Source organism: Pangasianodon hypophthalmus, chromosome 9 (genome assembly GCF_027358585.1).
Source record: "Pangasianodon hypophthalmus isolate fPanHyp1 chromosome 9, fPanHyp1.pri, whole genome shotgun sequence".
Lineage (NCBI taxonomy): Eukaryota > Metazoa > Chordata > Actinopteri > Siluriformes > Pangasiidae > Pangasianodon > Pangasianodon hypophthalmus.
The window spans coordinates 20950985-20970036 of NC_069718.1; the positions used below are offsets into that span (position 1 = coordinate 20950985).

Here is a 19052-nt window from a genome sequence, read left to right on the forward strand (position 1 = left end):
CCATATGTGGGTCTTCCCCAAACCTTTGCCACAAAGTTGGAAGCAAACAATTGTATAGGGTGCCTTTGTATGCTGTAGCATTATAAGTTCCCTTCTGTGGAACTAAGAGGCTGAGCCAAAACCTGAATGGGATATTCAAAAAGTACATATGTGTGTGAAGGTCAGGTGTCCACAAACTTTTGGCCCTATAGTGTATGTCTTCAACAGTCTATAGTGGTATTCAACTTGGTTTATTAAATGGTTAAAATACAGTAGGTTGAAAATAGGCCTGAAACTTTGGTTAATGATTTACAACCGAAACCTACAAACTGGTTTACTGTATATTTGCTTTTGACTGTATTTTAATATCCAAAGCTGTCTCTGTTAATGTACTTAGTCTGTTTGGATATGTGTTGAATTCTATGTCACTGCATATTGTGAATACTCCCAGGGTGCCCTGATAGTGCAGGGGGTAGTTTTGCTGCTTCATATTTCAAAGGTTAGATCCTGAACTTGGGTTACCCTCTATGTGGAGATTCACATATTCTCTGTGCATCCATGTAGGTTTCCTCCTCCTTTCCCACCTTCCAAAAAACATGCCGGTAGGTGAATTATCTACAATAAATAGCCCCTAGATGGAGTACACCGAGGATGTATTCCTGCCTTGTGCCCAGTGATAGGCTCCAGGTCCACCTTGGCCAGAATAAAGATGAATGTGAATGAAGATGAAGATGCATTAATGATCATTGTCACCATGTGACCTTTATTTGTAAGAGCTATAGTGTAAAACTGCAGGGTAATATTAGAAGTCAGGAATAATTACTGTATTTCTGCAACTAGAACACTAATATTGCATTTTATTTTTATATGATAAAGCTTTCACATTTGGCGGGGGATTTTAAAACACTTAGACTAATAAGAAAATACCACAATTTAATATTTGTTCATTTGTTACATTAAGAAGGGGTTTATTTTGAGGTTAGAAATGGGGGAAGGGAGATAGAAAAGGATAAAGACTATGATCCTTAGTTTGGTCCTCACATATCAGGGGGATCTCCATCAAGGGAGAACCCCTCCCTACATACACACATATACCACCTCCTTCTCTTCCACCTCTTTGTCCCCAAATCCCATAGGGAACATGATTTGGGAGCAGTAATCCCATCCCTGTCATCGCAGGCTGAGGGGGGGTGGTGGAGGAGTGGGGGATGGAAAGATGGAGAGAGGGAAAGAGCAAAGAAGCATGGCAGACATTAGCGTCAGATCAATAGAACAAAGTGCTCACGCTGCAGATCACCCACCTACAGGTGCAGACCCTCAGAGGAGGGGTTGAGGAATTAGAAGAAAGGATGAATACATCAGCTCTCTCCTGTCCTTGTCTATGTGTCAGAAACACGTTTCCCAGCTCCAGCACAATAGCAGTAAATATAGAGACTGTCCGTCTATCAGCCACAGTGATTAGTGACAGCGGGTCAGCTAGTATTTCAGCTCATTGTGTGGGACAGATCGGCTTCTACTCTATTGTAGCAAAATTCAAATTCATCAGAAGACACAGATTTATAACAGACCAAAATTGTGGGCTATTTCAGCAGATGTGGCCACTGCCATTTGTCTTCCATATGGGAACGTCAGTGAGGAATCATAAACAATTATGAGATTCATCTTTCACAGCCACCCAAGTGAAAGGCCAGCTTTGCATAAGGATACAAAAGGAAAGATTCCCACTTCTGACAAGCAGGCTGCATAAGCACTCTTTTCAATATATATCCTAAAAATAGGAGTAAAATCACTATGACACATTGGTTTTAAGAAAGACCAAAATATCCTATTAATTTACTAGGTGTAAATTTGAGTCATCATGCATGAATGTAAGAGAGTGCTTTAATTTATGGCATCATCAGATTTTGAATTTGGCTGCTTTTATATTAAATAAACACCTGTATATAGGTGCATGTTGCATACACATTTTTCAGAGTGTATACAACCCCGGGAGAGAAGACATGGGTAATTGGGCATGTGTCTGGGGTTTGGGTCTGAGGAGGGGTGGGGTGATGTTGGCATGGCAACAATAACCACCAATCAACACAATCCTGTCTCATTGTTTTTTGAGGAAAATAAGTTGCCTGCATGAAAAGAGAACATACTGAGGCTTTGCAGTTAGAATATGGAGTGATTGGCTGGCATAAGAGCTGACCTCTGATTTGATGTTGCTAAGACACGGTGATGTGAGCAGAAGCCCTGTGGTGGAAATACAGTGGAGAGAGCCGTGCTGTTCTATTGCAGTTGCAATTTCAAATAAGATTAGCATGTGCATTTGGTTATGCTGATGAATGGAAATTGGATTGCTATAAGATTAATTAAACACAATGAGACAATTATTTTAATGAAGTGGAAAAAATACAGCCTTCTGAGAATTTCCATACTTAACATGTGAAGCGTAACATTCACATGCTGACAAATATGAATTACCACTATAGTGAGTATAGTGGATTAGTATATTTAACACTTTAGGTAGTATGGAAATGTGAATTTAGAGCAATAGATTTTACATTTTGGTGGACAATCAGTTGGATTAATTATTTAGCTAATATTTTAACACCACCTAATTAATATTTTGAGAAAAAAAAAAGACTAAAAGGAATTAATATGAACAACATGAGTTAAGAATAAAAGCCTCTCCAAATGCACACATTAAATCTCACTGCTTATGTTCTCACCACTACACTAGATGGCATTAGAGGAAATGGCTCCAGAGAGTCCTAGTCAGATGCTTCATCATATCCAGTTATTTATTACTAAAGCCTTAGTGTTTATTACTACAATAGTTATAATCAATCAATCTATAAATCAATTTTTTATAGATGTATGTATTGTAATGTAAGTAGCTAGTACCTGGAGATGAGTAAATGCAATATGAAAATAAAATTCACACAGAATACTTAAAGAACTGACAGCTGAGTTTGTTCGATATGGAATTTCCTCTCTAAACAGTGATAAACACCGGATATAATAGAACCAATTTGTTTTTTTCCCCCATGATATGAGATGTATTCACTCTGCAAATAATCACATAATGAATCAATAAATAGCTCTATATTCAAAGAGTGCTTTACCTTGTGCTGTTTTCTCTGCCCACATGTTGTGGCTATTGAACCTCAAATTGTATCAAGCGAATTTAATCCCTCCTATTTCCATAGCTTTCTGCTTAAAAGCTTAGGCTAGGCTATGGTCTGACTCCATGAAAATGCATGTTGAAATTCCAGATCCATATATTAGTCCATGATCCATTTATTCATGTTTAGGAACAGAAGGCATAGAACTCATGCCAAGCAGTTAAAGAGAGTCCAAGAGCCACCCACCAGACGTCTGTGCTTCCTGACACAGTCGCTCTGTAAACACATGACAGATGGCCCAAGGCTTGCTCTCTCAGCTTCAATTACCGCAAAAATGTAACAATAACAGAAATAAACATATCTTCAAGGTTCACCAGCCACATGCATGACCTTTGCCTCTCCTTTGTTGTTGATCTAATCTCATTATTGCGATGGATGTGTACACCTGCCATGCGGGTGTTTTTGTGTGACCACAGTGAAGTTGTGGATTTTGTTTCTTCCAAAAATCACCCAGTGCTTAAAATAGCTCAAATTTTAACAGCAGGGGAAAGTGGAAAATACATCACACACACACACACACACACACAGACCCTTTCTGCAGAGGTCAGTTTCACCTCTGACACAATTATTACAGAAAAATAAATCTACACAGCATTGCGATGTCTCATTGGTGCACTACATAATCACAGATGTCGCGATTATTGTAAATAATCTAATTTCACTGGACACAGTGCAATATTATTCATAAAACTCTTTCAATTAAGGACAAAACAATACAAATGCACAGCAACATTCATGCAGAAATCATATTTGCCGTAATGAAGAAAATGAAGACACAGTGACGAAAAAAGTAATATAGTAATATTTATTCATTCATTACATTTAGAGTTGTTGAAATTTCATTCATGAACTCTCAAGTGGGGAGACTTAAATAAAAGAAATGTCAGATTGTTAGTAAAGTTCTGAAACTAACACATCTGTGATTTTTAGAATAAAAAAAAATGTACACTTCTAGTATGCAGAGAAATCAGAGATGCAGATGATCGTGATGAATATTGACTACTACATAATGAAAAATACCCACTTCAGTAATATGATAAATCACCACTTGCATAAATTACAGTTGTGCTTGGAATGTGCAGTGCGATTCAGTTTGCTGGATTGAAAGCTTTTACTTCTGAATAAGTAAGAAGACAAACCCCACTTTGTGTTAAAATGTACAGTGATCACAGCAAAAGAGGAAGATAATGCTGAATACACAACACAATCGACAAGCCTTCATGCCCCAGATTTCAGTAGTGCTTTACTGACTTGATTTCTACTTGATTTCCATTAAGCCAAACGTCATATTATATACAAATTCAACAATATATCTACATACAAACATAAATTTGGAACTAAAACTTGATGCAAGTTATCTGAAACCAAAATTCGTGAAAATCCGTCCAACTGGAAAAGGTCTTAATGCTGAACAATGGACAAGTGAAATTTTACAAAGTAATATGAATGCATTGTTTTTACACACAATACAAACACACATGCACACACACACCCACTGACCCACCCACCCACACACACACACACAAAAACACAAGCACAAACACTGAGTGCTACACAACAAACCAGTGTAATGAAATTGAATGAGGCAAAGAGCAAATCCTACAGTGTTCATCGTGTTGCTTATACTGGAGAGAACCATGTCCTCGTTCTATTACCTTACAAACATCATTTCCAATTCATATAAACATCTTCTTGCTCCTTCTCTACCCCCAAATGCTTGCCCATTAACATGCATTAGTCCTGTAAATTAGACCCAGAGGCTCGTTTCTGAATAAAGGCACTATGCTGTAAAAGGCCACCCAGCACCCATTATTACATCCATATACAGTTTGTGTTATGAAAAGTCACATGCATGGAACTGCTCCAATTTTACAAACAGAGGAAACTACATATTAAAAGCAGCTTTGAGTCGCTATGGTTTTAGTTGCCATGGGAACCACAAGGGTTCGCATGCAGGTCAAGGCAGTGACAGCGGGATCTCGTATGGTTGAGATGCAACATGAATGTCTCAGGAGTGACAAAATCAAAATAAAAATAGAACAAAAAAAAATTAAAGGTGGCATAGTGTTGGGACAATGGCACCTGTGGAATATAATTGAATGTTTTATTTTAAATATCTGGTCTACTCTAGAATCTTTCAGATAAGGTTTCTGCACACATTCCATCTATTATACAGGATAAAGCCTTTTTCTTTCTACAGCTATTTACACACACTTTCAGTCTTGAGAAACAAAGACATGGAATTATAAGTATACATTTGATGAAATATCTTATAGCAGTGCCTTAAATCCAGTGTCTCCACTGGTTCATTTTATCTGTACAATTCTCATATAATACTCAAAACATAATCAAGGCATACCCATTATTTCAAAGAAGCACCACATAATCCTCATAAATTAGCTACTTCTTTCATATACTGTAGGTCTCTTTAGTTGCAACCATATGTTATGAGTAATAGTAGCATATTATGCATGCAGCACTGACATACTGAGTTTTAGAAGTAACCAGAAGGTCACTTAATGTTAGCTAAAAAGTAATTGTGTAACTGAAATCAGTCTTAATAATGAATGCAACAGTGATGAAGTTGTAACATTGCCACATCTGTATTCCAATCATCATGCCAGGTTAAGTGGATCCTGTGCGAGTCACCCTGCTCGACATGTATCTCTCCAGATAACTTGATTTAATCCTTTTAAAACTTAATATACTCCCTAATTTTTCCTTCACTTTATGTAAACAGGGAACTAACTGGAGCTGTAATCATGCTGAAAATCTGCATTCAAAAAAGTCCTACTTTCCCCTGTGCTTAAACAAAAGAGTTCATGGCGTTTACAGGTGAGGGGGCCTCTGAGCTCTCATGACCCTGCACGGTGTCCCTTTCTGTCTTTCCACTATACTGGCCAATAAAAGAGCCGTCTTCGTTGAACTGTACATCTCCACCTTCCCCGTAGTCAACTAAACTGTCGTCACTTTCGTCTCGCTTTACGGTGCCACTGGACGGCGTGCGGCTCCCTTTTAACGGTTTATGGTCCTCATTGTCACTAGGAGAAAATAACATGCAGGTGTTACAGGTGGAATAATGAGAGATGTCACACAGACATTAGCTTGGCTCTTCATGACAGAAGATGGAACACTGATGTAAACAACATGCTGGGTATAATAAATACAAGACATTCCACACATAGTGTCATTGTAGGACAAACTGGGGGAATAGTTCCATTAGCATTACACAAATATTCATCTGTTGACTGTACGTTCTGGTACATGCATTCAAATTTATATGTATTTCACTCCTAAGTGCTAAGCATAAGATTTCAATACACACAGTGTTTGTTTCAAAGAAAAAACTGAATGTTACAGAACAACAGCCACAAATACTGTATGTCATTCCAAAAAAACAAAAAGTCTCATTACCAGGACATGATATAAATATACTGTAACATCCTACAATGTCACTGAATTAAATTACTTGCATCCTTAATTATTTAGTAAAACTGACACCTGATACCACAGACTAGTCCATCATTAATCATTTAAAACTACATTACCAGTAACACGTTTTTCTTTATTACTGAAATGGTAGCTAACGGTTTGCACTTAGTAATATTTACAGAGCATGCTGGGAAGAATGGCTTAGATCTGTGTATTCGCATAACACTAATGTCTGTTATAATTTTAGATATATTAAATAATACTAATCTCAGCAAATAATGCATTACACTATCCACAGCCATTGTAACCATTCACTAATCAAACATCATAAAATAATGATGTGATCAGGGGGGTAAATATCCAACAGTCCCCTCAAAAAAAAAAAAATTAAAATTAAAATTAAAATAAAAACCATTGGGAAAAAATGTCAAATCAATTCATTTGACTTAAAATAAACATGTGATGATAATTCATGTAATGTGTTAGACATATAGTTCGTTTCAACCCTTTGCCATAAGAAAGCAGAAGAATGCTATCATAAACATTAAATAATCATAATAATAGCACCGTTCAATTGAGCAGGTATGGCAGTAATGAACGTGTGCTATTTACTGTTAGCTAATCTGAACTCAGCTACAGGCACTGTAGTGTATGATAGCATTTAGCTTCATGGCTAGGGAGCATCAGTAAAATGTAATCCTAAAATGGCACAGAAGGGTTTTTTTTTCTCCCAGTGGCAGTTCTAATCTCAATCAGCTCTGCACATGGAAGTGTCAAACTATCTTTCTTACCTTCCCAACCGACACACACAGATCGAAGAGAGAATAAGGAAGAGTGCCAAAAAAAGGAATTCTGTGATGTCTCCATACCACTGATAATTCATTGTAATGTTAGACAGATCAGGAGCTTGAGGAGGGCTCAGGCATGATCGAGTATATCTGTCACTAAATCGTTTTGCCATAGTAGCGTAATCTTGATCGCAGGAAATTAGCAAGCTTCAGCATAACCACAAGCAGCATGAGAATCCTAACACAAGAAATACTGGGAAGAACTCTTCACAGTCTCATTAAGAAATGCCTCACATTATTAATATTCCAAGTTCAACAGGCTGACATGATGAATGTGAGTGTAAATATTTAAAAAATCCTCTCATTAGCAAAAATCTATGGCTTTCTATTTTGTGCATGCTATATACGGTCACATACTGATGATTTGGCACATCACTTCATTAAAATATGTATCTATTGTAAATGCAATTTTATGTACAGCCATGCAGAGAATAAAATATATATAATTATTTAATATAAGGATTATATGTTTATATATTTAAACATTTTAGGTATAAAACCAAGACCATGTAAAAAAAATTAAAATGAAGTACAAAAGAAAGTTACTATATAAAGTAAAGTGCTTGAATCTTATAGCTTATACGTGTGTGTCTTGAGGAGCAGCTACAGATCAGAAAGAGCGTGATTACGATAGCTAGCGTCACATGAAAATTGCTTTCAGTATTAATAGGAGAATTGTCTCTGTGCTAAATGCATCAAATATCATAATATATTGATATTTCATATTATGAATGTGTTTGCATAATTATTCAGCCAACTGATTTGAATGAAATCAAACCTAAGAGGCAAATACAGCTCTGACTAAAACTAAAAAAAAAAAAAAAAACAGCAAGAGAGTAAGAGGAACACGTTTTGACAATATACTGTTTCTACATAGATAAAGTGAACGTTAAAAAACCTATCAAATGAGAGTACCTGATCTAATGTCCTGAATAGTGAGTATTACACCATCATATACAGTTGGTGGAAAACCGTTACCACAGATATAGCATGAGATAATATAGCCAACCTGCGCAGAAAAAAAAACAGAGCGACAGCTGTGCTTTAACTCCACAGATGAAGCTTTTCTGCTAGTTGTAGTCCCGTGTCCTGCGTTGGTGAAGCAGGCGTAAAAGTTCATGTTGTGGGAAAAAGACTTTCTCCAGAGGGCTGTGAAGATTATAGGAATAAGGAAAAGACTCCCCAGAGGCCTGCTCATTGTTCTCTCACCTGTACTCTCCAAAAATAATATCATCATCCTTCATTGGCTGGACCTCGGGGTCAGTGTGTGCGTCCTCCTTCTCTTTCACTAGCAGAACAAGCACAATTTTAGTACACTCCCTCAGGTAGGAATATAGAATCTAAAGTGATTTCTGGTGACTCTCTCTTACCTGGGTATTTGCCCCCTTTGTTCCTCCTGATAAAGCAGGCAATAAGGAGAACCAGAATAAGCAGGGCAATGGCACACATGAGGCCAATAAACCAGCCCTGCGTAGCGATGTCCACCTGCCTACTGGCCATAGCTGGGAATGGGGGCATAGGAAGGGACAGTTAGACACAAAAGATGATATGCAGCCCACATAATGCATATGGAATTTGCTGATCCTCTAATGTCATCAAATGGTTGTGGGGAAAAGACAAGACAAAACATTGGGAAAATGAAGAGTGACTGCATTCCATACAAAAGCATTTGCAATCAAAATAATTACTGTTATGCTCACTGATTAGAAAACATGGTAAGCATATTTTATGACATGCACTGCACTTGCACAGAACATTTTACACCAAAGGAATTTCAATGGGAATACAAAAAGCAACAACACATGTCTGTTTGTGTCTGTATCTGACACAAAGGTCAGTAATATGTTCATCGCATTACAATCATGTAGACAGCAAATCATGCAGGGGAAAAACACAGCTCATTATAGATGAACAAGCCTTGAAGATTTCTATTGAATGGCCTGGAAACAACGGACCATGCTATAGAACTATCGGCACGCCACATGAATCATGAATGGGAGGCAAAACCCATGCAGGTCTGCAACCAACCAACTACATTTTCAATAAAGTCATGGGGTTAAGGCCAAACAGGGGCCTCACCTGGTACCGTAACCACCAGCTCCTCAGAACGGTGGACTGTTTGGTCGGTGTGGCTTTGAGCCACCACACGCACTTTGTATGCCAGCCCTTCCTTTAAACCCTTAAGCACATGGGACTGCGATCCATTTACCATCTCTTTTTGCCAGTCTTCATCGCCTGAGGGGGTTCCAGTGAGAGGGACAGATCAAACCCACACTCTCTGGTGTTGCAAATAACTACATTCTACATACATCATGCAGGGGGTAAGTTTACTACAATCTCTAAATCTGTCTTACAGTAAATCTATATTATGTGTACATTTTATTAAACTCAATGAAATATCAATGGCAATGGTTGTATATTAGTATGGAGTGGATTTGTCTTATAGGAAGTTAAGAAATTAAGTAATTGTGATATATATAAAATGTAAAATGAAAATGAATTTAGAGTGTCAGATTAATCTGTTTCTGCATACCACAATAATGTCAGGTTGTTACAATGCCTAAGCTCTAGAATTCAGTAAATGAAAATATTTGTACTTTTTTACTTTTGATTTTTTAAATAGCATAATAAATTATGAAAGTGATTTAAAATTCTGACTACTGTATAAAAGTCAATTATATCAGTTGAGAAAATATTACAAGAAAACAGTAAAATGTTACATCTTTCTCTGATTTATATCTCTCTTTATAGCTATTTTATTACACTAGAGTAGAACAAAACAGAATAGAATATTGCAGAGCAGAATAGAATAGAATAAAGTGGAATAGAATAGAAGAAAATAGAAGAGATCAGAACAGAATAGAATAGAATATAACAAACTAGAATATGACAGAATAGAATATAACAGAACAGAGCAAAAGAGAATAGAATACAGCAGAAGAGAAATTAATAGAATAGCACAGAAGAGATGAAAATAGAATAGAATAGAATAGAATAAATAAAACAGAATATTATAGAGCAGAATAGAATAAATCAGGATAGAACAGAATAAGGCCAAAGAGAATAGAACAGAATAAATCAGAACTGAATAGAATAAAGCAGGAGAGAAGAAAATAGAATAGAATAGGTGAGAATAGAATAGAATAAATTGGGATAGAATAGAATACAGCAGAAGAGAACTGAATAAAATAGAACAAATTGGGAAAGAACAGAATAGAGCAGAAGAGAACAGAAGAAAAGAGAAAAGAATAGATTAGAAAAGACAGAAAATAGCTGAAAAGGACTAAATAAAACAGAATGCAATACAGTGGAATAGAATAGAATAGAATTTCTACTATTCTGCCCAGCAGTCCCTGCCCACCTACTTTCTGATTCTACAGCATTAAGGTCAGAAACATGTCTTACTGTTCACTACAATATATTCAACATAAACGTGTTTTTCTGGTCCCCAGTACTCCCAACTGATTAGCGCTCCATCCTCGCCCACAGACGAGCTAACGTTCCCAAACACTGGAGGCGCAGGACGAGCTAGGCACACAGGAAGAGAAGAAAAGAGTGAGGTACCTCTGCAGGGACTGTAAACAGGAACCTCTATATTACTGTTAGAATTCAAAGCCTGCATACGTTACTCATTTCAGAGCCACTGGAATCAAAGTGATAAACACTGACTTGGAGCTTTACGCTTTAAAGAGGTTTTACGTGAATGAACAAAACTGGAAGATATTTCCAATATTGATGTACCTCAAAAATTTACAAAATGAAATGTTTTGCAAAAGAATTTAGTAAGAAAAGTAATGTTAAGGGTCAGATGCCCCAGGGCGTTAGCATCAAGCTTGAGCTTGGATAATCAAAAGTTAATGTTAGACATGTTAGCAGCTAGAGGTGCCTCTAAATCAGATGTACCCTTGTGAAGAGGGGGGCGAAGAGACGGGGAGGTTGGGGAGACTGGTTGGGGAGAAGCTGGAATCCCTAGAAGAAAGGTGAAAAGGTATAAAACACCACACAGACACACACACACACACATACAGACACACACACAGAAAAAGACATAGAGCAAACAGTTCACAGTCAGAGCAGAGGTAAGATAAGGTCAGGTACCACATGCATGCCCAATAAGCTGGCAAGGCTAAGCATTTAGCAGGGTAGGAGGTAGAGGAGATCATTTGCAAGGAAGTTGGAAGGAAATAAAGTTGTTCGTTTCACAAATAAGCAGAAGATATAAAATAGTAAGATGTGTCACAATGAGGACATGCACCTACTCAGAGAAAATAACAAACACCAGCTCCCTGAAGAGTTCAGTGTATATAACAGCAGGTACAACTATGGCAGGTATCAGCTTTAAAACTTTATCACAGATACACACATGATACTATCACCACCATCATATTTCCAAAGATCTGAATATTGTGCAAGTGAAAAAAAAATGTAATGTAAATGTGACCAGGATAGACAAGATTACAGCTAGCCATACTCTCACTGGGTTGAAAGGATGGCCATGTTCCTTCCTCCCCATGAATTTTACAAGTGAACCATCCATTTAGGGCTTCTGTTGGCTGATTGGACACAACCAGTTAATAATCCCCACTTGATTCACACACTGAGGGGATGTGCTAGCTGTCAGACTTAAGTCCCAGGGCAGACAGTGGGAGAAAATATACAAAATGTTATTTTAAAAAAAGGCTGCAATGGGATTGGTGTGCGGGGAAACAGAGGGTAGGATAACATTCGGGTAGCCAAGGTGATCAAGACAGCGTTGGTATTTCTTTATTCCTTAATCAAGCATGGTTTTGTTTGTCTTTGACTAAACATGCAAAATTGATACAATATATTCAGCCAGCAAACAGAAACTCATTAAGCTAAACAAATGACAGCCAGCTTGACCTTAACGGGTGTAGGACTTGAGCAGCAAATGAAGACACTTGTTTATGCTAAAGACCTTCAAGTATCAAATTCAACGCCCAAGTTCAAAACAGACAACTGTAAAGTATTCGCAAAATCGTGATACAATCCTTATTCATGGCTGAATTAAAGGATTTATTTCCAAATCCTATGCAACAGACCAATGAAAAGGTCCTATATCATACAACAGTAGATGTAACTTACCTGCATCCATTATTGTTGCAAACTCCTCAGTAATGCTTGGGCCTGATCCTGTGAGCGTTTTGGCACTGAAATAAAACTTGTAGCGTGTGCTGTACTTGAGGTCATGCAGAGTGATGCTAGTCTCATTGGCCGGCACAGTTAGCTCCTCCAACTGGCCAAGCTCATTGGTGTTATTGACTAGAAACGTGGAATGGGATTGGTGGGGAAGGGAAAGGAGTGTGAAGTCACATTAGGTTAGACACACAAATACATTATATGTATATATATATATATATATATATATATATATATATATATATATATATATATATACACATGACATTTCAATAGACAATAGTCAAAAAATAATGATTATGTAGAAGGAAATGGCTATTGATACAACTATTGATATTGTCTTACAACTGAAACCATTTCCTGATAAGTCAGTATATTAAGATCTACATAAGTCTCACATGCACTGTTCTCCTGACCCACTGTGACATTGTGAACTGAGACCTGGGATAGATTACTTGGACACTCACCTGACTGATATTTAAGGGTGTATCCTGTGAGACGTCCATTTCGCTCATGGGGCGGCCCCCACTCCAGAGTCAGGGAGTCTAGATTACTGTTAACGACCTTGAGGAATGCTGGTCTACCAGGAACTGGGACAGAAAATGCATGCAGGCTCAAAGAATACATCTAAATAAATGGTAATAAATATGTTCCCAAAAATTAAACTGTAATTCAGCCCATACAGTTTAATCCACCCAACACTCAAAAGCAAGATGTCCTAAACACAGTTCATTAGTTCGTAAAACACCATTTTTCCAAACTTCAACTTTTCAGAAAATTGCTGATATACTAAAAAAAATCTCTTAACCAATCAGGCTGCAAATTGAGGAGCAGGCAAGAAAATATGAAGGACAAAGTGCTGGTGCTAATCTTGTTAGTCAACAAATACTGTATAAGGAGTCTGAATCGAAAATGTTTCATTGCCAATATTCAAACATTGAAATATGACTAAAAATAACAACTTGTCTATTTTTGGGATATTCAAGCGCAGGTGACGTGACGTCCAACTTTAACTGTGCCTGCATACAGTTAAGTCACACATTCTCTTGATTTTCTGCCTCCAAAGCTACAGCGAAGGCAAACAACCTCCGCATTGCTCATGAAATATAAAACAATCTTTATATTTACTGTTTATTACTGATAATAATAGAACTAATCTACATACCAAGCCTAGCTAATTAGTTAGCTGCTATGAGGTAGAGGACTGTGCTGTTATGGTTACCGTGTGCACATCACGTGAACTGTTGTTTTATTTATTTTTTTTTTCAGCACAAGCTCTGGCCAGCACTGTGAAAGCATGCTAAAGTGTGTTACCATAATACCAAAGTCCAGAATGTGATTGACAATGGTTTATTAGGTTTAACACACAGGAAGTCTATTCCCCCTTCTTTTAACACAAATTTAACGCAAAGTGCTTTGATAATGATAACTTCATTTTTGAATCACTCATAATTAATCACTCATTTGTTTGTAAGGTTTCTATTTAATCAGTTCTTAAGGCTTACCTCCCTCAGGAGTTTCAAACTGTTGGTTGGCACTGGGAGGCCCCTCTCCCCGCCCATTAAAAACTTTGATGTTGAGTGTGTAGACGCTGTAGGGCTGCAGGGCGGGAAGCTTGCCGTGGCTCCTGTTTCCGCTGAAGGTCAGTGTTTGCTGCTCCATGTGGTGAGAGTGCACATGGGTATTGTGCTTGTGCAGGCTTCTTTCTTTCCAATAATACACCTGAGGTGAACAGTGAACCACTGATTTACACAATCTGCGCAGTGTTATATAGTTTTCGGCACAGCTGTGACCACGTCGGCTCAAACCGAACATCATGGCTTGGATGACTGTGATATAAACATGTGCCCCATAAAGTATTTTCAGACTGTTTTAATGCAACTAACAATCCCTACAAATTAACATCCCTATGTAAGAAAGCATCTGTTCATGAGGGTCTCTATCAGTGCTGGTTCCATCAGAGTGTAGCTCATAGTGGAGTCTAGACCACAATGTGGTTATGAATACCAGCCGGTCTCAAAGGAACAGCTTCCCAGTAATAATTCCACATAATGAGGCAATCCTATTTATGTCACATTGCAAAGAGAATATGAAATGGGAGAAGTGCGTACAGTACATAGGCTCCAAGCTAGAATGCTGATGTGCTGTCTTCATGCCGCCTTTGTAAGAAAGATGAATATAAAAGAAACACTGGGATCTGACCAAGCAGCAATATTTCAGATATTAATAAACAGAGCCTTCTAGAAAAAATGTATTCATATTTAAAACACAAGGGAAAAAAATATGAAATCTATCTATAGCTATATAGATAGCTTTACTTGATATCAGATATCACTAAATGCATTATCAAACAATAGCAACACATACCCTGTAGCCTTGCAGTCTTCCACGCACTAATGTTGGTGGTACTGGATCCCAGTGGACTTCTGCCAGAGTGCTGTTCTGCACCAGAACACGCACATTTTCTGGAGCTGCCACTGGCACTGTGAGATAAAGAAAATAAATATTGCTTCTATAATAAAAAGACCAAAATGTCATCATGACAGCTTAGATTTATCATAGTTGTACCCTTCGTTCACACTTGCAAGCAACAAGTCACTCGTCATCCAACTGTTGTCGTTTATAGGCATGCACAGTCCAACGTTTTCTTTTTTTCAGGTTTTTTTTTTTTTATAGATTAGCAAAGCAAGGTAACTGTATTATCTATGTACCCTCCCCAGATGCACCACCAATCTCTGCTACTTCCTTTCATGCTTTATTTTACTTCGTAATGTCTCTACACTCATTTAATGAGAGGTTGTATACGGCAATATAAGATGAAACAATGGTTTGCTTACATTTTTATGCATTAAACAATAAATGGGAACTAATTGCAGATAGGAACTAAAATTGTGAGCAGTGAAATGTAGAAATATCTGACCACATGCTCTATAGGATTGGTCCAAGGAATCATTTGAGCCAATCATCCGGAAAATCTTAGATTAAATGGCACTTTGTCATTGGCTCCGTGTTGCACAAGTACACTGAAAACGAAGAGTTGCCTGTCACTTCGCTAGTGTGAACGTACAGTTACTGTTTCCTTTAAATTGCATGCAAATAATAGTTATCTGTAATACACAAATGTGTATCTCATGTAGGAAAAAATAGGTACTAACAGTCCTCTCCTGAGTAACCGGTGATGACTCCTGGTTTTGGTCCATGGCCATAGTCATTTAATGCTTGAACTTTCACCTCATATGGCACGAAGGTGGGTGTCCCAGATACCACAAACTTAGAAACATTGGCCACGGTGACAGAGGACCACTCTTTGTCTAAATCCTTCTGTCTCCACATGACTATGTACTGCAAACCAGGACCATTTGACTGAAGACCCATCAATGGCTTTAAAAGAAGGTTTAGCATTAATCGATTGGTTTGCATATAACAAAATTTCAAGGTTTTGACAATTTACATATGCTACATTAATTGCTTCAATTTCATACATATTCACAATGATCAACATATTTTAAAACATCATAATTTCTATAGCTATGTATGTACTTTACTGATACCTTCCATGATATGACTAAATTATTATGCTCTGCGCCCATGGCTTTGACTTCACTGGGATTCTCATCAGGAGCTGAGAGAGATAGACAGAGAAAGCCAATTATATCTGAAACACATGACTTTGAAGCTGACTGAACTGAACACACTATCAGAAATAAATGAGTTACCTGCAGGGTTTGTTTTGTACAGGTGTGAAGGCTGGCTTGGCTGGCTATAGCCAACATCATTGAGAGCCATCACTCTGAACCTGTAGTGCACATACGGGGACAGCTTGAGGTGAGCTGTGGTCTTAGTGCCAGGCACCTCTGTCAGGTTATGCCAGGTGCCACTGTCATGAAGAGCATCTTCGTACTGAATGAGGAACTCTGGAAAAAGAGGAGATGACATACTTTATATTAAAACAAACCAAGTACAACAGATTTGGCTCTTTATGTATTTTCAGATACTTTGATACACAATGAACAAACCATGTATACACAAACCATGTATAGACAACAGCCAGCCGATCAAGTGATTCTCAATGATGCCGTCAATTTATTTTGTTATTTAGTAGATAATCTATAGACTATAAGCACTTTGTCACATTTGCTTTCACTTAATAGTAGTAATAATGATTAAATATGTGTACTGCAGTCTGGGAAAACCTGTTGGATGTATCTTTGTCTGAATTCTGGCAAGACCAAATAAAAAATAAGGTTTTTCTGTCTATAATGTACTCTTCTTTAAGAAACCATACATATATTTTCCCAAATGACTAGCTAAGTGTGGTATTCTCACACAGTGAATCTCATGCTTTGATCAAGTTTTTGGATAGGTATGAGCTATACTGCAGAAATCAAACATTTCATAGTCAGTGGCCCCTTTAAATTAAGAAAAAAACACAGATCCTCTTAGTAACGATTTATTTTTACATACCAACTAGACACACTAGAATTAGACACACTTAACTATGTACAGTAATACTTTGGCTATGGCTATATAAGAATAAGAACTTTGATTCTGATTGGCTATTTCCACCATTGTAACAAGATTAAGAAATTGTCGACCCCCTGGTCATTTTTATGGAACCATGACTGCAGAGAAACAGACATAAACCTAATTAATTCAGTTTGTAATCAAATCAGTTTGTAATCAAATCAGCTGTCAAAATGCTCCTGTTTCGTAGTCTGAATTAAATCTTGACATGAGTTTAAAAATTCTATACATTTTCTTACTTGTTGTTGAGATACATGCACCTATACATACAATATATACACCTGTGTAATGAAACATGTAATGTTCAGAATTATATACAGTACTGTGCAAAAGTCTTGGGCACATGCAAAGAAATGCTGTAAAATAAAGTCAAAAATAATGAAATCAATCTTTCTACTTAAAAGAAAAATACCACAATGTGCAATAAACAGTAATAAACTAAACAAACTTAATATCTGGTGTGACGATCCTTTGCTTAAAAAAAAAAATTGCAGTTTCAGGTATACTTTTTGCAGTTTTATAAGGACATTAGCTGTAAGTCTTACTGAGCATCTTGCAGAACCATCCACAGTCCTTCTGGACACTTGCTTCTTAATTTTGCATGCAAAACCCAGCAGCCTTCAATATGTTTTTTGTCTGAAAAGTGGTCTCTTACATAATATGTTGCTTTCTTTACTGACATACCTACAACTTTTTTTTTTTTTGGAAGAGTAATGTTTGGAAATCTAATTCATAAAATATGCATCTATAACAAAATTTGTAATAAAAAAAGAGTGCCTAAGGCTTTTGCACAGTACTGTACAATGTAAAATGTACTGTAAAATGTCGAACTTTCACCAAATGAAAGGTTTTCCCAGGCCACTACACATATGACATGTTCACGGAAATAATCATCTATAGACATGTTGTTGAGTATTAATTGATACTCAATAGTTGCACTACCTAGTATGACATCATCAAGACTACAAAAGTGCCCTGTGAAGGCTCCTATCGAAAGAGAGCTGAAAGAAGCAATCTATTCCCTGAGACTGGAACTTTAAATGCAAGACCATTTTTAATATGTAGCTAAAATAAAAAAAAAAAAAAGATGCATACTCTTGATAGGACTGTTGTGCTCGTCTCCAGGGATCCAGGTGAGCTGGACGCTCCGTGCACCTGGATCTGTTAACTCCAGATCTGTAGGAGGATCTGGTTGTTCTGCAGACGGACAAAGAACAGGGCTTAAATATAGCAACTGATGAAGACTGCACTCCTGGGCAAGTACAGGCAAAATGCAACAATAACAAAAAACTCAACATACACAAATATGTATTTATGTACTTCATAGACTCTCTAAGTGCTGCAAAATGCAGAACGCATGCAAAATAAGTCATGCATAAGTAAAAACATCTAAAAATGCACAACTTACACATTCTGCAAGCAAAGGTCTGACTTTATAGTAAGTGCCTCTAATATCTGTATAGTAACACTTAAACTACACGTGCAACAACTATTAATACTGATGATGTATTCACTGTTACAGATGATTTACAGTGGTGTATTTTATATACACACATCTGTACTAACTTTACTAATTTTGGCTTGTCTAAGTACACAAATGAACCTTGACCTTTTTCAAGTCAAACTTTAGCATTCTTATATTACATTTATGTTGTACCATTTTACCCCAAGAGAATCAGATAAATTAACACTAACACTGATCTAATTTGACAGTTTCTATGTATTAACTGCATAGCTGACAATTTCTGTGTAGTTAATATGTACATACAATCACATTTAAAAAGGAAATGTTACTGGAAAATGAGCAGTTCATATAAGTGTTACACCGGAGAGACATTGTCCATTGTTACACCTATCAAGACACACTCGTGTACTAAAGTAAATATACATATTTATTCATAAAAGATGTGCTAATCTAATCCATCTGAAACACTGAATA

The 19052-nt window shown here is 37.1% G+C and overlaps 1 protein-coding gene across 19 annotated transcripts in view; it reads right to left on the reverse strand.

Annotated features, from left to right (window-relative positions):
• Positions 1 to 3943: 3943 nt before the first annotated feature.
• The window catches only part of nrcama (neuronal cell adhesion molecule a), an 80697-nt gene continuing 65588 nt past the window's right edge, over positions 3944 to 19052 (reverse strand). For 9 of the 19 annotated variants that reach the window (XM_026919149.3, XM_026919146.3, XM_053236784.1 and 6 more), the window contains 14 exons: positions 18209 to 18310; positions 16306 to 16503; positions 16141 to 16211; positions 15745 to 15970; positions 14957 to 15072; positions 14095 to 14311; positions 13057 to 13179; positions 12536 to 12712; positions 11336 to 11401; positions 10838 to 10960; positions 9512 to 9667; positions 8803 to 8934; positions 8642 to 8720; positions 3944 to 6193 (listed from right to left, as the gene is read on the reverse strand). In XM_026919149.3, coding sequence (XP_026774950.1) covers positions 5959 to 6193; positions 8642 to 8720; positions 8803 to 8934; positions 9512 to 9667; positions 10838 to 10960; positions 11336 to 11401; positions 12536 to 12712; positions 13057 to 13179; positions 14095 to 14311; positions 14957 to 15072; positions 15745 to 15970; positions 16141 to 16211; positions 16306 to 16503; positions 18209 to 18310 — 2021 coding nt within the window. In that variant the 3' untranslated portion in view covers positions 3944 to 5958. The remainder of the gene's footprint in view (positions 6194 to 8641; positions 8721 to 8802; positions 8935 to 9511; positions 9668 to 10837; positions 10961 to 11335; positions 11402 to 12535; positions 12713 to 13056; positions 13180 to 14094; positions 14312 to 14956; positions 15073 to 15744; positions 15971 to 16140; positions 16212 to 16305; positions 16504 to 18208; positions 18311 to 19052) is intronic. The other 10 variants (XM_026919157.3, XM_026919159.3, XM_026919158.3 and 7 more) reach the window with 3 other exon arrangements.